The sequence below is a fragment of the Mirounga leonina genome, unplaced genomic scaffold (assembly GCF_011800145.1).
Source record: "Mirounga leonina isolate KUSES-001 unplaced genomic scaffold, KU_Mleo_1.0 Mir_154, whole genome shotgun sequence".
Taxonomy (NCBI): Eukaryota; Metazoa; Chordata; class Mammalia; order Carnivora; family Phocidae; genus Mirounga; species Mirounga leonina.
Window position 1 is genome coordinate 33,631,698 of NW_023270389.1, and position 14,466 is coordinate 33,646,163.

The 14,466-nt window shown below is 51.7% G+C and overlaps 1 protein-coding gene across 2 annotated transcripts in view; it reads right to left on the minus strand.

Annotated features, from left to right (window-relative positions):
• Positions 1 to 14,466, minus strand: part of PLXNA2 (plexin A2) — a 211,421-nt gene that overhangs the window by 181,165 nt on the left and 15,790 nt on the right. For both annotated transcript variants that reach the window (XM_035010443.1, XM_035010444.1), the window contains exon 2: positions 4,583 to 5,853. In XM_035010443.1, coding sequence (XP_034866334.1) covers positions 4,583 to 5,818 — 1,236 coding nt within the window. In that variant the 5' untranslated portion in view covers positions 5,819 to 5,853. The remainder of the gene's footprint in view (positions 1 to 4,582; positions 5,854 to 14,466) is intronic.

Sequence of the window (14,466 nt, forward strand, 5' to 3'; positions counted from 1 at the left end):
AAGAACAAGAACAAGAACAAGAACAAGAACAAGAACAAGAACAAGAAGAACAAGAACATGAAGAACAAGAACAAGAAGAACAAGAAGAAGACTGCATGCTTCCTGAGGACAGGGGCTGCCGAGGGGCTTGTTTTGCCTGCAAAACACTCATCTGGTGCAACAGATGATGGGACTGGGTCGTGATGGGTCCCCTGAGACACCCCAGCTGACTGTACAACCAGGAATGCTGTGGGCAGAGGCTGTAGACTCTGGGCCAGAAGGAACCCAGAGTTCCGTGATAGCTGTTCCTCCTGGGTCTGAGAAGGCAGCCCAGAGAAGGAAGGAAATGATTATTGTGGGAAACACAGAAAGCATGAGGGAGAAACCTGCAAACTGTTCCCTTCCACTTCCTCCTCTCACCCTCACCGGGGAAGAACAGGCTGGTGCATCACTCACTGACAGCTAATTTCCTTGGAAGAAATGATTTATGAGCTAGGGCATGTGATGGCTAACCCAGGGACTTCCCTTCTGTTCCCTTCCTAGATCCAAAGGGAATAGAGACTCGGATCTTGTGAGTCCTTGGCGTTTTGCTGCCCCTGATACTGGTGGGAAAGGTGGAGCTGCCCTTGTGTGTGTGAGAGTGTATGGTGTGCCTGTGTGTGTGTGTGTGTGTGTGTCTGTGTAAATGTATGCATTCTTTAGCAAAGGGACTAACATTCAGGTTAAGGATGACCTTGAACAACTAGATAATAGGGAGACACAGCAGAAGAGATAAGCTCCTCAAGAAGGGAGTGAAGCAGTGGCATGCTGGACAGCTCATGAGGGATGACTGTACACCTGTCTGCATTCAGTGGCATCACATTGGTGGCTTGAATGTGGCCACGGTGGGAGTATTTACACCTTGGAAATTGGCAAATGCTTCAAATCAAGTGTCCCCACTCCACCCCCACTCTCTGCACATAACCAACTGTGTAATATTTACTAGCACATCACTAGACCCAGTGATGGAAATTTCTAGCTCCCAAGAAAGGCAGGTCAGAGGAATCAGTTACCACGTTTTACATTTTCTACTTCTCTTTCTTATCGCTACACTGTATGCAGCAGGTACCCTGGTAAGACTCAAGAAATCTAAATTGTAGTCCTGTTGCTACCACTATCCAGCCATGTGACCTTGGTATACCACAGACCCTCTCTGAGCCTCTGTAAAGTGAAAGGATTGGACAAGGTGATGGTCAAGCTTTCTTTAGCTCTGAAAGTCCTTGATTCAGGGCTTCAGTTTCTTTCCCACTTTCTCCAGGGGCTGGTAAGGCTGCAAAATCTGGGCATAGGCATAGTCCAAGCCAAATTCTGAGAAATGATGACAAAAGCAAAAAAACCTGCCAGTGATTATGGATTTCTCTACATTCCTCCTGATTCTAAAATCTCCAGAACTGTAAGGGAAATGTTTTTTTTCCAGAATCTCAGCCCCTGGAGTTGACTGGCATTTCTTTCTCATTTCTCTAAATTGTCAGGTGTTTCTAAATAGCTGATGCCCCTTTATTTTTGCTCAAATGGTGAGAGCTTGATGTATGGTTTTCCTTAGCAGCAGCAAGGCTAAACAGAAAGAGCTTGGACTCAGAAGTCATAATGGGCTGAGCTGAACTCAAATCCCTGCTTTGTCATCAGAGTTGTGTAGATTTAAGTAATTTACTTCATCTTTGTGAGTCTTTGTTTTTCCATCTGCCAAATAGGGATGATCCTCTTTGGTTCATAGGGTTATACCGAGGCTCAAATAAGATACCACTTAAATTGGCCAGCTTAGTCTTTAGTACAGAGCTTCCATTCAGTGAGTGATAGTCCTCTTCCTCATCCCTTTTCTGGGTGCAAAGCTCAAGTCCTTCATCTGAGAGCTCCACGCCAGTCCAGAGATTATGTTAAAATTAAGCCCTGGGACCACAGCTTCGCTCACCCACCCCTAACCCTCTCCAAGGCCACCAAATGTTTCTGGATCCCCAGGTCTGGGACTCCTTAGATTATAAAGACTTTAAGCAGCAACTCCTATTCCAGTTTCCTTGCCCACCCTGCTGTAAAGGTTGCACCAGATGAGTGTGACTCTCAGGGGTGGGACAGGGGGACTGAGAAGGGGCTGTTCTCTGAGGTCCTGGTCCCACCTACTGTCACCTCTCTCCCAGTGCCTTTGTTGCTCTTTGGTCACTAGCCCAGGCTTGTCTCTCTGCAAGCCACTGGAGCCAGAGAAGGGTGTAGGCTTCCTCTTCCCTCTGGCTCAGAAGCAGGCAGGAATCAGCAGTTTCCTCCTGACAAGGCCCCCTCTGGGCAATGGGAACCAGGCAGGACTGTGGAAGGGGGTTAACCCTTGCATTTCCTCTCCACCTCTCCTGACTGGTTAGGGACCATAAGGTATAGAATATCAGTGCTGTAAAGAACTTTGGAGATTATCTAGTTCAGCCTCCTCATTTAATAAAAGTGAAATAATATGGGTGCCTAGGTGGTACAGTCGGTTAAGCATCTGACTCTTGGTTTTGGCTCAGGTTGTGATCTCAGGGCCCTGATCTCAGGGTTGTGAGATCGAGCCCCTTATCGGGCTCCACGCTCAGGTGGGAGTCTGCTTGAGATTCTCTGTCCCCCTCCCTCTGCCCCTCTGGCCCATGTGCTCTCTCTCTCTCTGTCTCTCTAAAATAAATAAATTAATTAAAAAAAAATAAAAGTGAAATAAGAGCAAATAACTGGTTCTGTTATTGTGATTAATATTAACAATTATAGCTTCCATTTATTGAATGCTTATTATGTGTCAAGTATGGTGCTAAGCACTTCATATACATTTTCTATTTGATCTCCATAACAGTCATAAAAAGAGGATAGTATCATCTCTATTTTAAAGATGAAAAATTACAGCTCAGACCAAATACATAGCTTGCCCAGAGTCATACAGTTTTAAGTGGTAGAACTGATTTTAAGTACAAATCCACTGGACTTCAAAGTCTATTGTCTTAACCACTATCCTATCATACCAAGCAAATGATGGCGGGAACAGAAGCACAGATGAGGCATGACACGTTTTCTTGCTTTAAGATGTGGTTTTTGCTTCCAATAGCAGGCACCCTCAATTTAGGGTACACAAAAGGCCATACAGGCCCCTTGGTCTCAGATTTTTCCCCAGGCTGCAAATCCACAGGCCACAACACTTTGCACAGAAATCTATCTTAGCACTTGTCACACATCCCGACAGTTAACTAATAATGGTAAACCTAACACAGTGCTAATCTGTGCCACGTATTATCTTATCTGATCATCCCATGAGGTAAGCATTATGATCCCCATCTCACAGATGATAATGTAGAGACATTAAATTACTTTTGAAGCCAGGAAGTGGCACAGATAGTATCTGGACTGCGATCTTTGTCTCTGAGGCCCAAACTCCTAGCCACTGTATTACATTGCCAGTATCTCCCTCTCTTTCCCTCTCCCTTTCTCTCTCTTTCCCACTAGATTATGAGACACGTGAGAGTAGTTATTACATCTTTTTTATATGTGCATCCCCAGTGCCCGGGACAGTGCTAAGCACTCGGAACATCTTCAATACTCTCTTGTTAAATGGATGGATGGGTGGGTGAATGGATGGGTGATGGATGGATAGAGGGAGGGATGAATGGATAGATGGATAGATGATGGACGGATGGATGATGGACAGATGGATGATGGACGGACAGATGGGTGGATGTATAGATTGTGGTGACCACTTAGATGGCAGCATCTTGACCCTCTGTCAGGACAGTGCTCGCCACTGATGTTCTTGTATCTGCTGTCCTCAGGTCTGGATCCCGAGCTTCCCTTCCTCTCCTCTTTTCCCTTTGCCCAGACTCTGGATTCTTCTTCCCTAGTTTTCAATCTACCAGTCAAGCTTGACTCCCTTCCCTCTCCTCCGACTTACACATCCCCCTGACTATGCGACTCCTGCACTTGGCTTCCCAGTGGCCTACAAAGCCCTCCATGTGCACTATCTGGTCCCTGTCATCATTGCCCGGCCTCATCCCTTACTGCAGCGGCCTCCCTACCTCTTCACACACACCAGGCATGCCCTGAATTCTTTGCACTTGCTGCTGCCTCTCCGGAATGTTTTCCCCAGATATCAACATGACTCACTTCCTTACCTTCCTCAGTCTTTGCTCAAATGCCACTTTTTCAATGAATCAATCTTCTTGGGTACTGCCCCTCCCTCTTCCCTGCTTCATTTTTCTCTACAGTAATTATTGCCATCTGACAGACTACACCTCTGAGGTATTTATTTGTCACCCCTCACTCATGAAAGCTCCACGAAGCCAGGGCACTTCGCTGGCTCGGTGGCCTCAGAAGCCGGCCGGGCCTACACCAGGGCCTGGTGTGGTGCATTTTTGGAACAACTCGCTGGATCAACACACACACTCCAACTGTCGGGGCTAGGTCAGGCTCTGTGTTCCTGGTTCTAACCAGATAACGTGAACCTGAAAACCCCTGTCTTTTGAGGCCGTGGGTGGCCCGGTGAACAGGGTGCGCACCGGGTCACCCGCCGGAAAACGGACGCCGGGAGGGAGGGATCAGGGGGAGGGGGAGGGGAGCGCCTCCTTACCGCCTTGGTGCACTGGACGTCCTTCCCCAGGAGCCAGTTGAGCTCCAGGTTGCCCTCCCCCTGGTAGCAGGACTGCAGGCGCTCCTTGATCTGCAGGTTGATGGCCCGAATGGGGAAGGCACAGAGGGCAGAGTCGTCTGGCGGGTGGTGGTACTGCTTCTGCCCTTTGGAGAAGAGAGCAAAGAGCACGTCATCCTGGCCGCTGATATTGAAGGCCTGGGCCAGGGAGTCCCCGGGTTTGGCGAGGTAAGCGGCCTGCAGGAGGCGGTACTCCACGCCAGCCCGAGTGCAGCCGAAGGGCAAGGACACGTAGGAGTGGAACTTGGGATCGTCCTTGCAGAGGCGAACGATGCGGGACGTGTAGAACAGGTCCCCCGCCGAGTTGATGGCCACGCCCTCGGGGGTCTCGGGCTGCACCGTCAGGAAGTAGACGAAGCCCCCGCTGGCGAAGCCGTAGATGTAGAAGATGTCGAAGTGGGCGACCAGGGCCAGGGTGTCGGAGGGGATCTTGATGAGGGAGGAGACGAAGTCGCTGTGCAGCTCGTAGTCGAGCATGGCGGAGGACTCGGGGTCGCGGGGCAGCTTCCGGCTGGACAGGGTCGGGAAGTAATCCTGCTTGCCGTCCACGGCAGTGCCGATGAACAGCTTGCCGTCCTCGCCGTCCGAGCGCACGATCACGCCGTACATCGTGCCGGTCTTGTTGACGCTGGACAGGTAGTGCTCCTTCTTGTGTGACGGCTCCACCAGGATGAACAAGTCGTCCAGCCGCAGCAGCTTGCACACCCCCTGGTAGAGGCTCCCGCAGGCCAGCAGGCGGTTCTCCGAGTAGTCGATGATGAGCAGCTTGTTGACGTTGTTGGTGAGGGTCAGCACCTCGCCGCAGGGCTGCACGATGAGCGGGGGGTAACAGGACTTGTTGTCCTCTTCCGGCCCCGTCTTGTGAGCCACCTGGATGGTCAGGTTGCCCGTCAGCTTGTACACCCGATTGATGGCCCCCACGTATACTGCCCCCGTGCCTCGGTGCACGGTCAGGTGGTTGAAGGTCCAGTCCCGGTTCTCCGAGTGGAAGGTGCTGAACTGAGGCATGCCGGCCGCCCCGGGAGCCAGCAGCACCCAGACCATGGAGAGCAGGACCACAGACCAGCTGTCAACCTCTGCAGCGCGTGGCCAGGGCCTCCTCTCTTCCATTCTGAGTGGGGTGGAGGGGAGGAGGACACAGATCCTCGGAGTTCTCATCTACTCCACCTTCCTGGGCTGGCCCTCACATGGTTCTGGAAAACACAAGGCAGAGTGGTCAGATGGAAAAAATAAATCCTGGGAAGAGGGAATAGGATGGCTTGACCCAGGGTCCCAATCCCGGCTAGCTCTGAGTCTCTTCCTTCTGTATTTTGGTTTTTCTATTTTTAATATACTCTCCCCCTCTTTGGGATGTTCAGGGAATCCTGTTATCTATTTTGGTCTCCAGCCTCTACGCTGTAAAATACTTTTTTTTTTTTACTTTACAAAGCATCTCTATTTTTGTCTTCTTAAGACGTCGTTTTTATCTCTTGGAGAGGTTAAAAGACTGTTTAAGTTCACCCAGCCAGTCGATCTGAGTGTCGGCACTAAAGCCAGTCTTCCCTACCCAGGTGTCACGTCTGTCCTCTCCCGGTCGAGTGGAAATCTCTCCGGTTTTTGAAAAGCTTGTTTAGAAGGCCCTCTTCCAGGCTCTCTAGGACAACTACTCCCAGAGCCCGATGTCGCCAATAAAATTCCTTCTTATTCCAGACTACCCAGCCCCTCACACTGCTGCATTTCAGCGCTTTTTCATGCTCTGCCCTCCACAGGGAAGGAGAAGGGCTGTTCATCCTGAAAAACAGTGCCCCCCACTGCTCCTCAGCCTCGTCGTCTCCAGAAAGGAGAGGCCCTGAGTGTTAGCTGTTGAAACTTGTTAAAAAAGTGAAATATGGGGAGACTGATAGGACTGGGGTTCTCACGTGTGCCATTCAGGGGCCTGAACAGCCCCAAGGAGAAGCGTGGACACTCCCCCCACCCCACTCTGGGACAGGGGGATGGCAGCCACTGCCTCTCTGGTGAGCCGAAGGTGCTCCCACTTTGGCCGCTCTACAGGTGAAGCCCGGGAGGAGCCAGCCTCTTTGCTGAGGGGAACTGGCTACCTGAGTCCAGCTTGAGCCACCTGGGCAAGAGTTCTGGGTTTCGAGAACGGGGAGAGGAGCAAAGGGAGGTGAGTCTATGATCAGTCTCATTCCAGCCCCTGCTGGGGCCCCGTGACTGTTTAAGGATGCGTGAAGTCCATGCCAGGCCTCAGCCTGTCCTGCTTGAAGTCCAGTCACTCTCCTGTCCCTCCGACCCCCAGGCCCTAAAGCTTTTCTGTATTCTAAGGAAGCTGCCCAGAAGGGCAAGGTGGGGCTCCTGTGGAGAGCTTCCAGACTCCTGGGCAGAGAGGATGGGAGAGTAGAGCTTGTCCCATCTCTAAGAGCACTGCCCCTGACTGTCAGGGACAGGGACAGTGGCGAGGCAGCGAGCTGTCTGGCAGAGAAATCTGCTCTCCAGCTGGACAGACTATCCGGCAACCTTCTCAGACAAGTCCAGACAGAACTCTGGGCAGGAATGGAAACAACCAAACCAAGGATGGAGAATTTGCTCCAAGGCGGCTTAGAAGAGTCGTGTCTCTTTCAACTCCGCCCCCCCCCCCGCGCCCCCCCCCCCCCCCATCTGGCTGGAATGGGTTAGAATTAGAACAGGCGCCACCTTGGAAATCCGCAGTTTTTGCTCTGTGTCTTTAGAAACGCTCCTCCTCAAGGCCTGACAGCCACCATGGTGCCAGAGCGAGGCCCCACCTGACCACCCTCCTCCAACCAGGCTCCACTGGGGTGTTCTGGGCTGACTCATGAGGCCCCAGGCTTCCTTGGAAAGAGGAAGGCACCAGCGGCATGAGGCCCAGGCTGACCTCAGCGGCTCCGACACAGCCCTTCCGGCCCCACGCGCGCACCAGCAAAGTCTCCCGACAGACAGGGCTTTCGGTTTGGAAACCAGAGGTTATTTTTAGTGACGTCCTGGGGCCGGTAGCAGGACGTGAATTCCTCAAGAGGAGCTGTGGAAAGGAAATAACAGAATCCTCCCATTCTGCAGCTGGACTGGGAACGGCCAGAGACCATTCTGGGCATGTCCCTGTCTCTGGGTAGGAAAGCTCCTCTGGCCCGGCGGAGGGCAGGGTGTCCCACAAGGGGCTGTGAGGGAGGCTGCGAAAGTGTCACCACCCCACACGTGGGGTTTGGCCGTTGAGAAAGTGTGCTCTCAGACACCCCAGCACTGAGCTGGTGGGAATGTTACACTCCTGCCTTCTCACAACATGCGTACAACATACATGTTTAGCCCGTGGCTGGAGGAAGAAGGTTCTGGTAGCAGAGATAACAACAAAGCACACGGTGTGAGGTTAAGATCAACCATCTCACCACCACCCCCCCCCCACCCCCGGCCCCCCAGCTCACTCTCCTCCTGAGGCACAGTTTGAAGTGAGTGGCTTTTGTTAGGCACAATTTGGGGACAAGTTGGGCTCTGGGGCAAGCCAAGTCTTATCTCCCTTTCTGGCAGAATGAGGGCAACGACAGAAGGTACCTCTCAAGGTTGTCACAAGAGCGAATGAGATGACGTGGGGAACCTCTTAGCGTGGCGCCTGGCACACAGTGAGTGCTCAACTTGTGCCAACTGTTATTATCATCACTGAAGCCTCCCCAGGAGACTGCACCTCAGGAATCCTGCCAGAGCTCCTGAGCTCCATTTTCGCTCATAGTCTTCCTTTCCATGGGAATAAACATTGTGGTTAGACCTTGAGGCCCAGCTCTCCCTGACCCAGTGAAGGCGCTCAATCTGGGAAGCCTGTGTCAGGGGAAAGGGAATAGATCCAAGGCGATCTTCTCTATCATACTACTGCACAAGTCCCAACATAGCATCTCAGCAGCCAGCAGGGAGGCTGGTAGAAGTACAGAACGCTGGGAGGTAAACTATGAATGGGAAAATGGCGTGATAGCTATGAAGTCTTAGGGCAGGAGGAAGAGTGGGGGGGGCCTCGGGAACCCAGGATTCAAATCCTGCCTGTGTCCCCCATGAGTACTATGGCTTTAAACTGGTCTAGCATCTTCCTGAGCCTATTTCTTGATCTTAAAATAAAGAGTGCTTGAATTAACCAGTTTGTACGATTTCTTCTTTCAGATGAAGTGATAACCTTGAGGCTTGTTTCCTTTAGCTTCTAGAGTTTGCCATTGAGACTGAGGTCCTTCCACGCTACCTGGTAAGGCTGGTTGGGCCAGGAGTTCTCAACAGACCACTGTAGTGGGCTGTTTCCCTCTCATTCCTTTATCAGCATCTATTCTGGGACTGACAGCTCCTGGGACCTTCTGATCTTAAAGCAGCAGGTACTGGTGCACAGGAGTCAAGAGGAGGCATGGTCTGCAGTGCAGGGCTGGCAAGGGAGGCTCACGGTCCACTTTGGGAATGTGGCTTTCCCAAGGACAACGGACTTAACAGCCAAGTTGGGAGCCTCCGTCTCTCCATGCCAAGGCTGATATTACCAAGTAGCCATTCCAAGGCGGGGCCCGCTGGCAAGGATCAGGTCTCCTATCTGAGTTCAGAGGAAAGAGAACATTTGTGCCTCTGGTGAGAGACAGTGTGTCTAATGGTTAAATGCATGAGCTCTGAACTTAGCTGCTTGGATTCAAACAGAGCCGACAGCTGTGTAAACTTGGTCAAGGTACGTAGCCACTCTGTGGTGCTCTGTCCCTATCTATCTAAAATGGGATTAGTAGTAGTATCTATCTCATAGGATTATGACCATGAAGTCAGTTAATGCATATAACGCACTTAGAATGATGTCCATTTGAAACGTTCCAGAGACATTAGCCTTTATTATTAATAATTTATTTGTCAATATTTCCAGCTCTTCATGAACTCCGCCATTCCATGATCTGTCTTAAAATGAATTCTCCAGCCTCGGTTTGGTAGAAGCCAGCAAACATGTGCCTATGACTTTGTATACCCAGCATTTCGTCCTAATACCAACTGTCTAATGTCAACCTGGGGAGTTTTCCCTTAATGATGCCTCCTTCTTTCCGTCATTTCTCTCTCTGTGGCTGTTTGTGAAGTCAGTTTGTCAGATGCATTCTCAAGAGCCAAAAACTTGCCTATTCTCTCTTCTCCCCACCCCCAGTCCAATTCAGGACATGCTACTCCAGGACACTCGCCCTATCAGCCGACCCTCTGGAGACATGTTACTCAGAGCATGCCGCATACCAAGGAGAGGTCACACTTGCCTCTTTGGGAAGCAAGTATCACTAAATATTTTATCTGGAGGGCTTGATGACACTGTCTCCCCGATCAGGACTCAGGAGGCAGACGTTGGGGACAGCCAGTGGAAGCATCTAATACCTTCCAGATCAGCTGCTGTAGGTGTCGGAGGCAAAGCAGGGAGGAAATGACAATCGGGCACTCCCAGTTCAGCTCAGGGCAGGACTCTCTCCTCCCTGCCTACCTGCTCTGGTGCCTTTTCCCAGGAGATCTGGGTGACGCAGACCTCTATGACCTCTATGCTTTCACTTGGTCTCCATTATAGCAAAAGGAGCCAATAGGAAGAGGAGTTAGAATCGGGATACCATCCTTCCTTCCTTCCTTCCTTCCTTCCTTCCTTCCTTCCTTCCTTCCTTCCTTCCTTCCTTCCTTCCTTCCTTCCTTCCTCCCTTCCTCCCTCCCTTCCTTCCTTCCTTCTTTCCTTCCTTCTTTCTATAAGAAACCACAGATCATGGAAAGAAAAAATTGTCCAATGTGACCCCAAATGAGTCACGGACAGGCTAGACCTTGTGACAAAAAGCCTCGTGCTTCCTCTGCTGTAGGTGAAAGGGTCCTGGGAGTCAGTTATGTTCCACCTCGAGACTGCCCTATTTGAGGGAAAGAAGGTGCCTTTGATGGTGGCAGTCCCCTGATGGGCAGAAGTGAGCCTGCCGCCAGGCCTGGGCAGGGAGTGAGGTCGCAGGGCAGACTCAAGGAGGAGAGGGACTAGGGACTGAGGGGGACGAAAGAGCCACTGTCAATGGCTCCTTTCTCTGTCGGGAGAACGACCTCCTCTGACCTACTCAAAGCTGCAGCCGTTGTGACATGCTGGAATGGCACCCACACTGTGACTTGGGGGCTGTGCTGTCCCATGCCACATCCCTCTGGGCTGCAGACAACCTCACAGATAGGTCAGATGTAGTCTAAGCGGCAGGAAGCATCTTCCCCCAAAGAGTTAGAACTGCAGCAGGAGAGACTAAAGTTAGATATGAAGGGGGCATCCTGTCTAGAGAGGATTCCTGGGCTTCATGCCAAGGAGACTATGGGCTTTTCTAACGGTGAATTTTCCCAACAGCTGTCTAGGAAGACGTTTACCCAGAGGCAAGGGATGGGTCCCAATGACCTCAGAAGGCTCCTTTGGGTTTAAGATTTCTATGAATTAAAGTCTACGAGGATAAAACGTCTACATGTGCGATTCTGGGGCCCTGGCTTGTCCCCTGTGGGCGGCACGATCCTGAAGGACCTGTCATAATGTCATCTGTGCAGTCGTATATGCAAACACGCCGAGTGTCACTCTGTCTAACACGGACCTCGGAGGTAGTCCAGGCACGTTGGGCAGCACAAGGTGAGCGAGAGGGCGAACGCAAAGGCCCCGGGTAATGCCGACAGCTGAAAGGCCTCAATTAGAGTGAAAGGAGTTATCTGGTATTTAAATAATTATTAGATTGAAGGAATAATCATGGGTTTGAGCTGATTTTTTCCCCACTGTCACCCTGATGGCGTCTATAATATTATTATTCAAATGCCCATATTCTCATTGAGGAGAGAGACCAGGAGCGAGAGGAGAGAGTGGGGGAGGGGGCGGTGAGCACAGAGGGGCAGGAGGGAGGCTCTTTTAATCTCCATGTGACAGGGCTGCAGGAGGTACGATTAGTCTTTTTCTTATTTCAGCTGTCACTCATGCACAGACACCGAAGATTGTTATTAGCGTATTTTATGCACGCGATTTAAAGGGAAAAGGAGGGGGGGGTTGTAGGGAGAGGGAGAATTTCCTACAGAAAATAAAGGGACCAAAGGAACAATTTAGATGTCACTGCTATACCAGCTGCGTTTGCTTCATTAATCGAATGTCATTTTTTTCCCCCAGACTCTGTGCTGTTATGTGAAGCTAAGAGACTACGTCTCACCCCGGAGCGAGAGGAAGAAGGTGAGGGGAGCCAGAGGGGGCAAACGGGCCTCTGCCTACCTGCCCTCTTGGCATCCGACCCTGAGGAAGTGGGATCCATGATACTGGATGATAGGGTGGTGCTCCAGTGTGTGTCGGTCGGGACAGCTTCTGGTGACAGTTTCTACCCAGCCACCGGCTTTCACTGTGAGCAGGGAGATGCCCCAGCAGTCTGTCCCTGGGATTCCTGTCACACCTGGGTGGGCCAGAGCCAGCGGCCAAGCATCAAGAGTAAGAGAAGGCAATGTGGGGTGGCCCTAAGAGTCCCGACCGGCAGTGAGAGAGGACCCCATATTCCAGGCGGTGAGGCAGTGAGGGTCTGGGTGACCAGAGCTGTGTGCGCTTCTCTGTTCCAGATCCCATGTGATGACGTAACCTCTCAGAAGGCACAGTGGGCAGAGGCAGGGCGACAGGGCAAAGTATAGAGGCTGGGTCCCGGCGCTCGGAGTTCAGTCATGAACCCCCCGAATTCGTGTGTTGAAGTCCTAACCCCCAGTGCCTCAGAATATGACTGTTATTTGGAGAACAGTGACTTTATAGAGGTAATTAAATGAGGTCATTAGGTTGGGCCCTAATCCAAATGACTGGTGTCCTTATAGAAAGGGGGAAATTTGGACACAGAGGTACAGGAAGGAGATCAGGTGGAGAGACACAGAGAGAAAGAAGACGGCCCTCCATGGGCCTAGGAGAAAGCCTGGCGCAGACCCTCCCCTCCTGGCCCTTGCAAGGAGCTGCCAGCCGCACGACCTGTAGCCTCCAGAACTGAGACAACACGTTTTTGTTGTTGCAGTCCCCAGAGCAGGGGTGGGGGGGTGGGGGGGGGAACAACCTACTCTACCATCTTGGCTGGCGGGGGGAGGGTTGTGTAGACAGGCCCGTACAAGCACGCGCGTTCGCATCTGCCAACACGGGCGAGGCATTAGAGATGTCAATCTCCACGTCTCCGTGGGAACTGACGGCAGCAAACACACCTCCTATTTCACCCAGCACCAAACAGAGGCCCAGAGACCTCAACCGCGCACTGCCTTTCACCGCTTCGTCCCCAGTGGGGTCAGAGATGGTATTTGCCATCTCTCACTCGTGGGGCTTTTCCTGCAGACGGGTTCCCGTTCTCTCTGCTGCACCTGCCCAGAGGAGTAGGGGTGTCACCTGCAGACCCCCAGAACCCTATGGGATATTCTGTGACTCCCTCCAACCCACCCCAGCTCCTTTCCCAGTCCTGTTACGGGACCACTGCCTGTTTTTACACCAGGCGAGGGGTTTCTGTTGCTTTTGTTCCCAGCTCTCCCCGTGGGCTCTGATGGGGCCCCGGAAACCACACCAGCTCTCCCAGGGCCTTAGCAGATCCTGCGGTGTTTGTCCTCTCCCCCCACAGGCTGTAAAAGCTTGGAGGTGTCTCTCTGAATTATGAAGGGTTCCAAAGACACACACGCACTTGAGGGCCGGTGGAGGGGAGGGGGCTCGGCTCCTTTCTGGGGCAGTGCCGGGGCTGGCTTTGCAAAGTCAAAACAAGATTCATTACCCTGGGGCCAGGAGCAGGGAGATACACCGCCTGACCCTGCAGACCTGCCCCATATGTCATGGGCCTGTCAGAAATCTCCCAGAATTCCCTTTATTATCTAAAGGTCGCCACCCGGGCAGCGCTGAGAAGCCCATGGTCTAAACTAAACTACAAGAGCAATCAATTTCAAGCAGCTGCCTGCCTCGCCACCCCTCCCCCCCCTTCCGTGGGCTCTGCCCTCTTCAACCCCCTCTGGGGCATGGCCAGGGAGGAGCATGACTTGCCATGGCCACCCCACCCCTGGGGCAGAAAGAATTTCGGCAAGTTAGCGGGACTCTGAGCATCCGGCCCTGGGAGCAAGCCTGCCCTCTGCACTGCGTGGGGCCTTGAAAGGTCGCTCCGCTTCTCCCCTGACTCTGAGCTGGCCCCTGCTTCAACCATCCTAGAAGTGGGGTTACTCTTCTGGTAGGCATTCTGGGATGAAAGGACAGAAAAAGAAATTCCCAGGCTCCTTCCAAAGGCAGGCTAGGCATCAACGTGGGGATATGGCTTTGCTAAGCCGAGCCAGATTCATGCTAGGAGCCTTCGTACCCCAGGGGCCATATGTAGCATAAAATAGCCACTGCTATTTGTTTCCTATAACACAAAACAATAAAGAAGAGCTACTGTTATTATATTATTTATTAACCCCTCGCTACGTGGCACACTGTGCTGGATCCTTTGCATACGCACTGGAGTTTTGTGATTATCTTGCAAGATGGGTATTCTTCTCCCCATTTCACTGATGAAAAACCCGAATCTCAGCAAGGCTAAATCACCAGACCAATGTCATTCGGCTAGGAAGGAGGACCTTCTGATGGCCATGTTTTCCCCACTATGCCACACTGCCTACATATTTAGATGTTATTTTTCAACCAAACCCTCTTATCACTGGTCTGGGAAAACTCAGTAGAATGTTAAGGAAGATCTGGCAAGTACTTTATTTTAAAGGTCAAAACCTGAGGCTCCCATTTTATTTTGGTAATGAAGCAGGGCTGGGATGTGTGGGGAGGTATGGGTTGAGATATCTGTTACAAGGTGGATTCTGGGGCTGTTTTGTGGCAAGAGGTCTGCTAG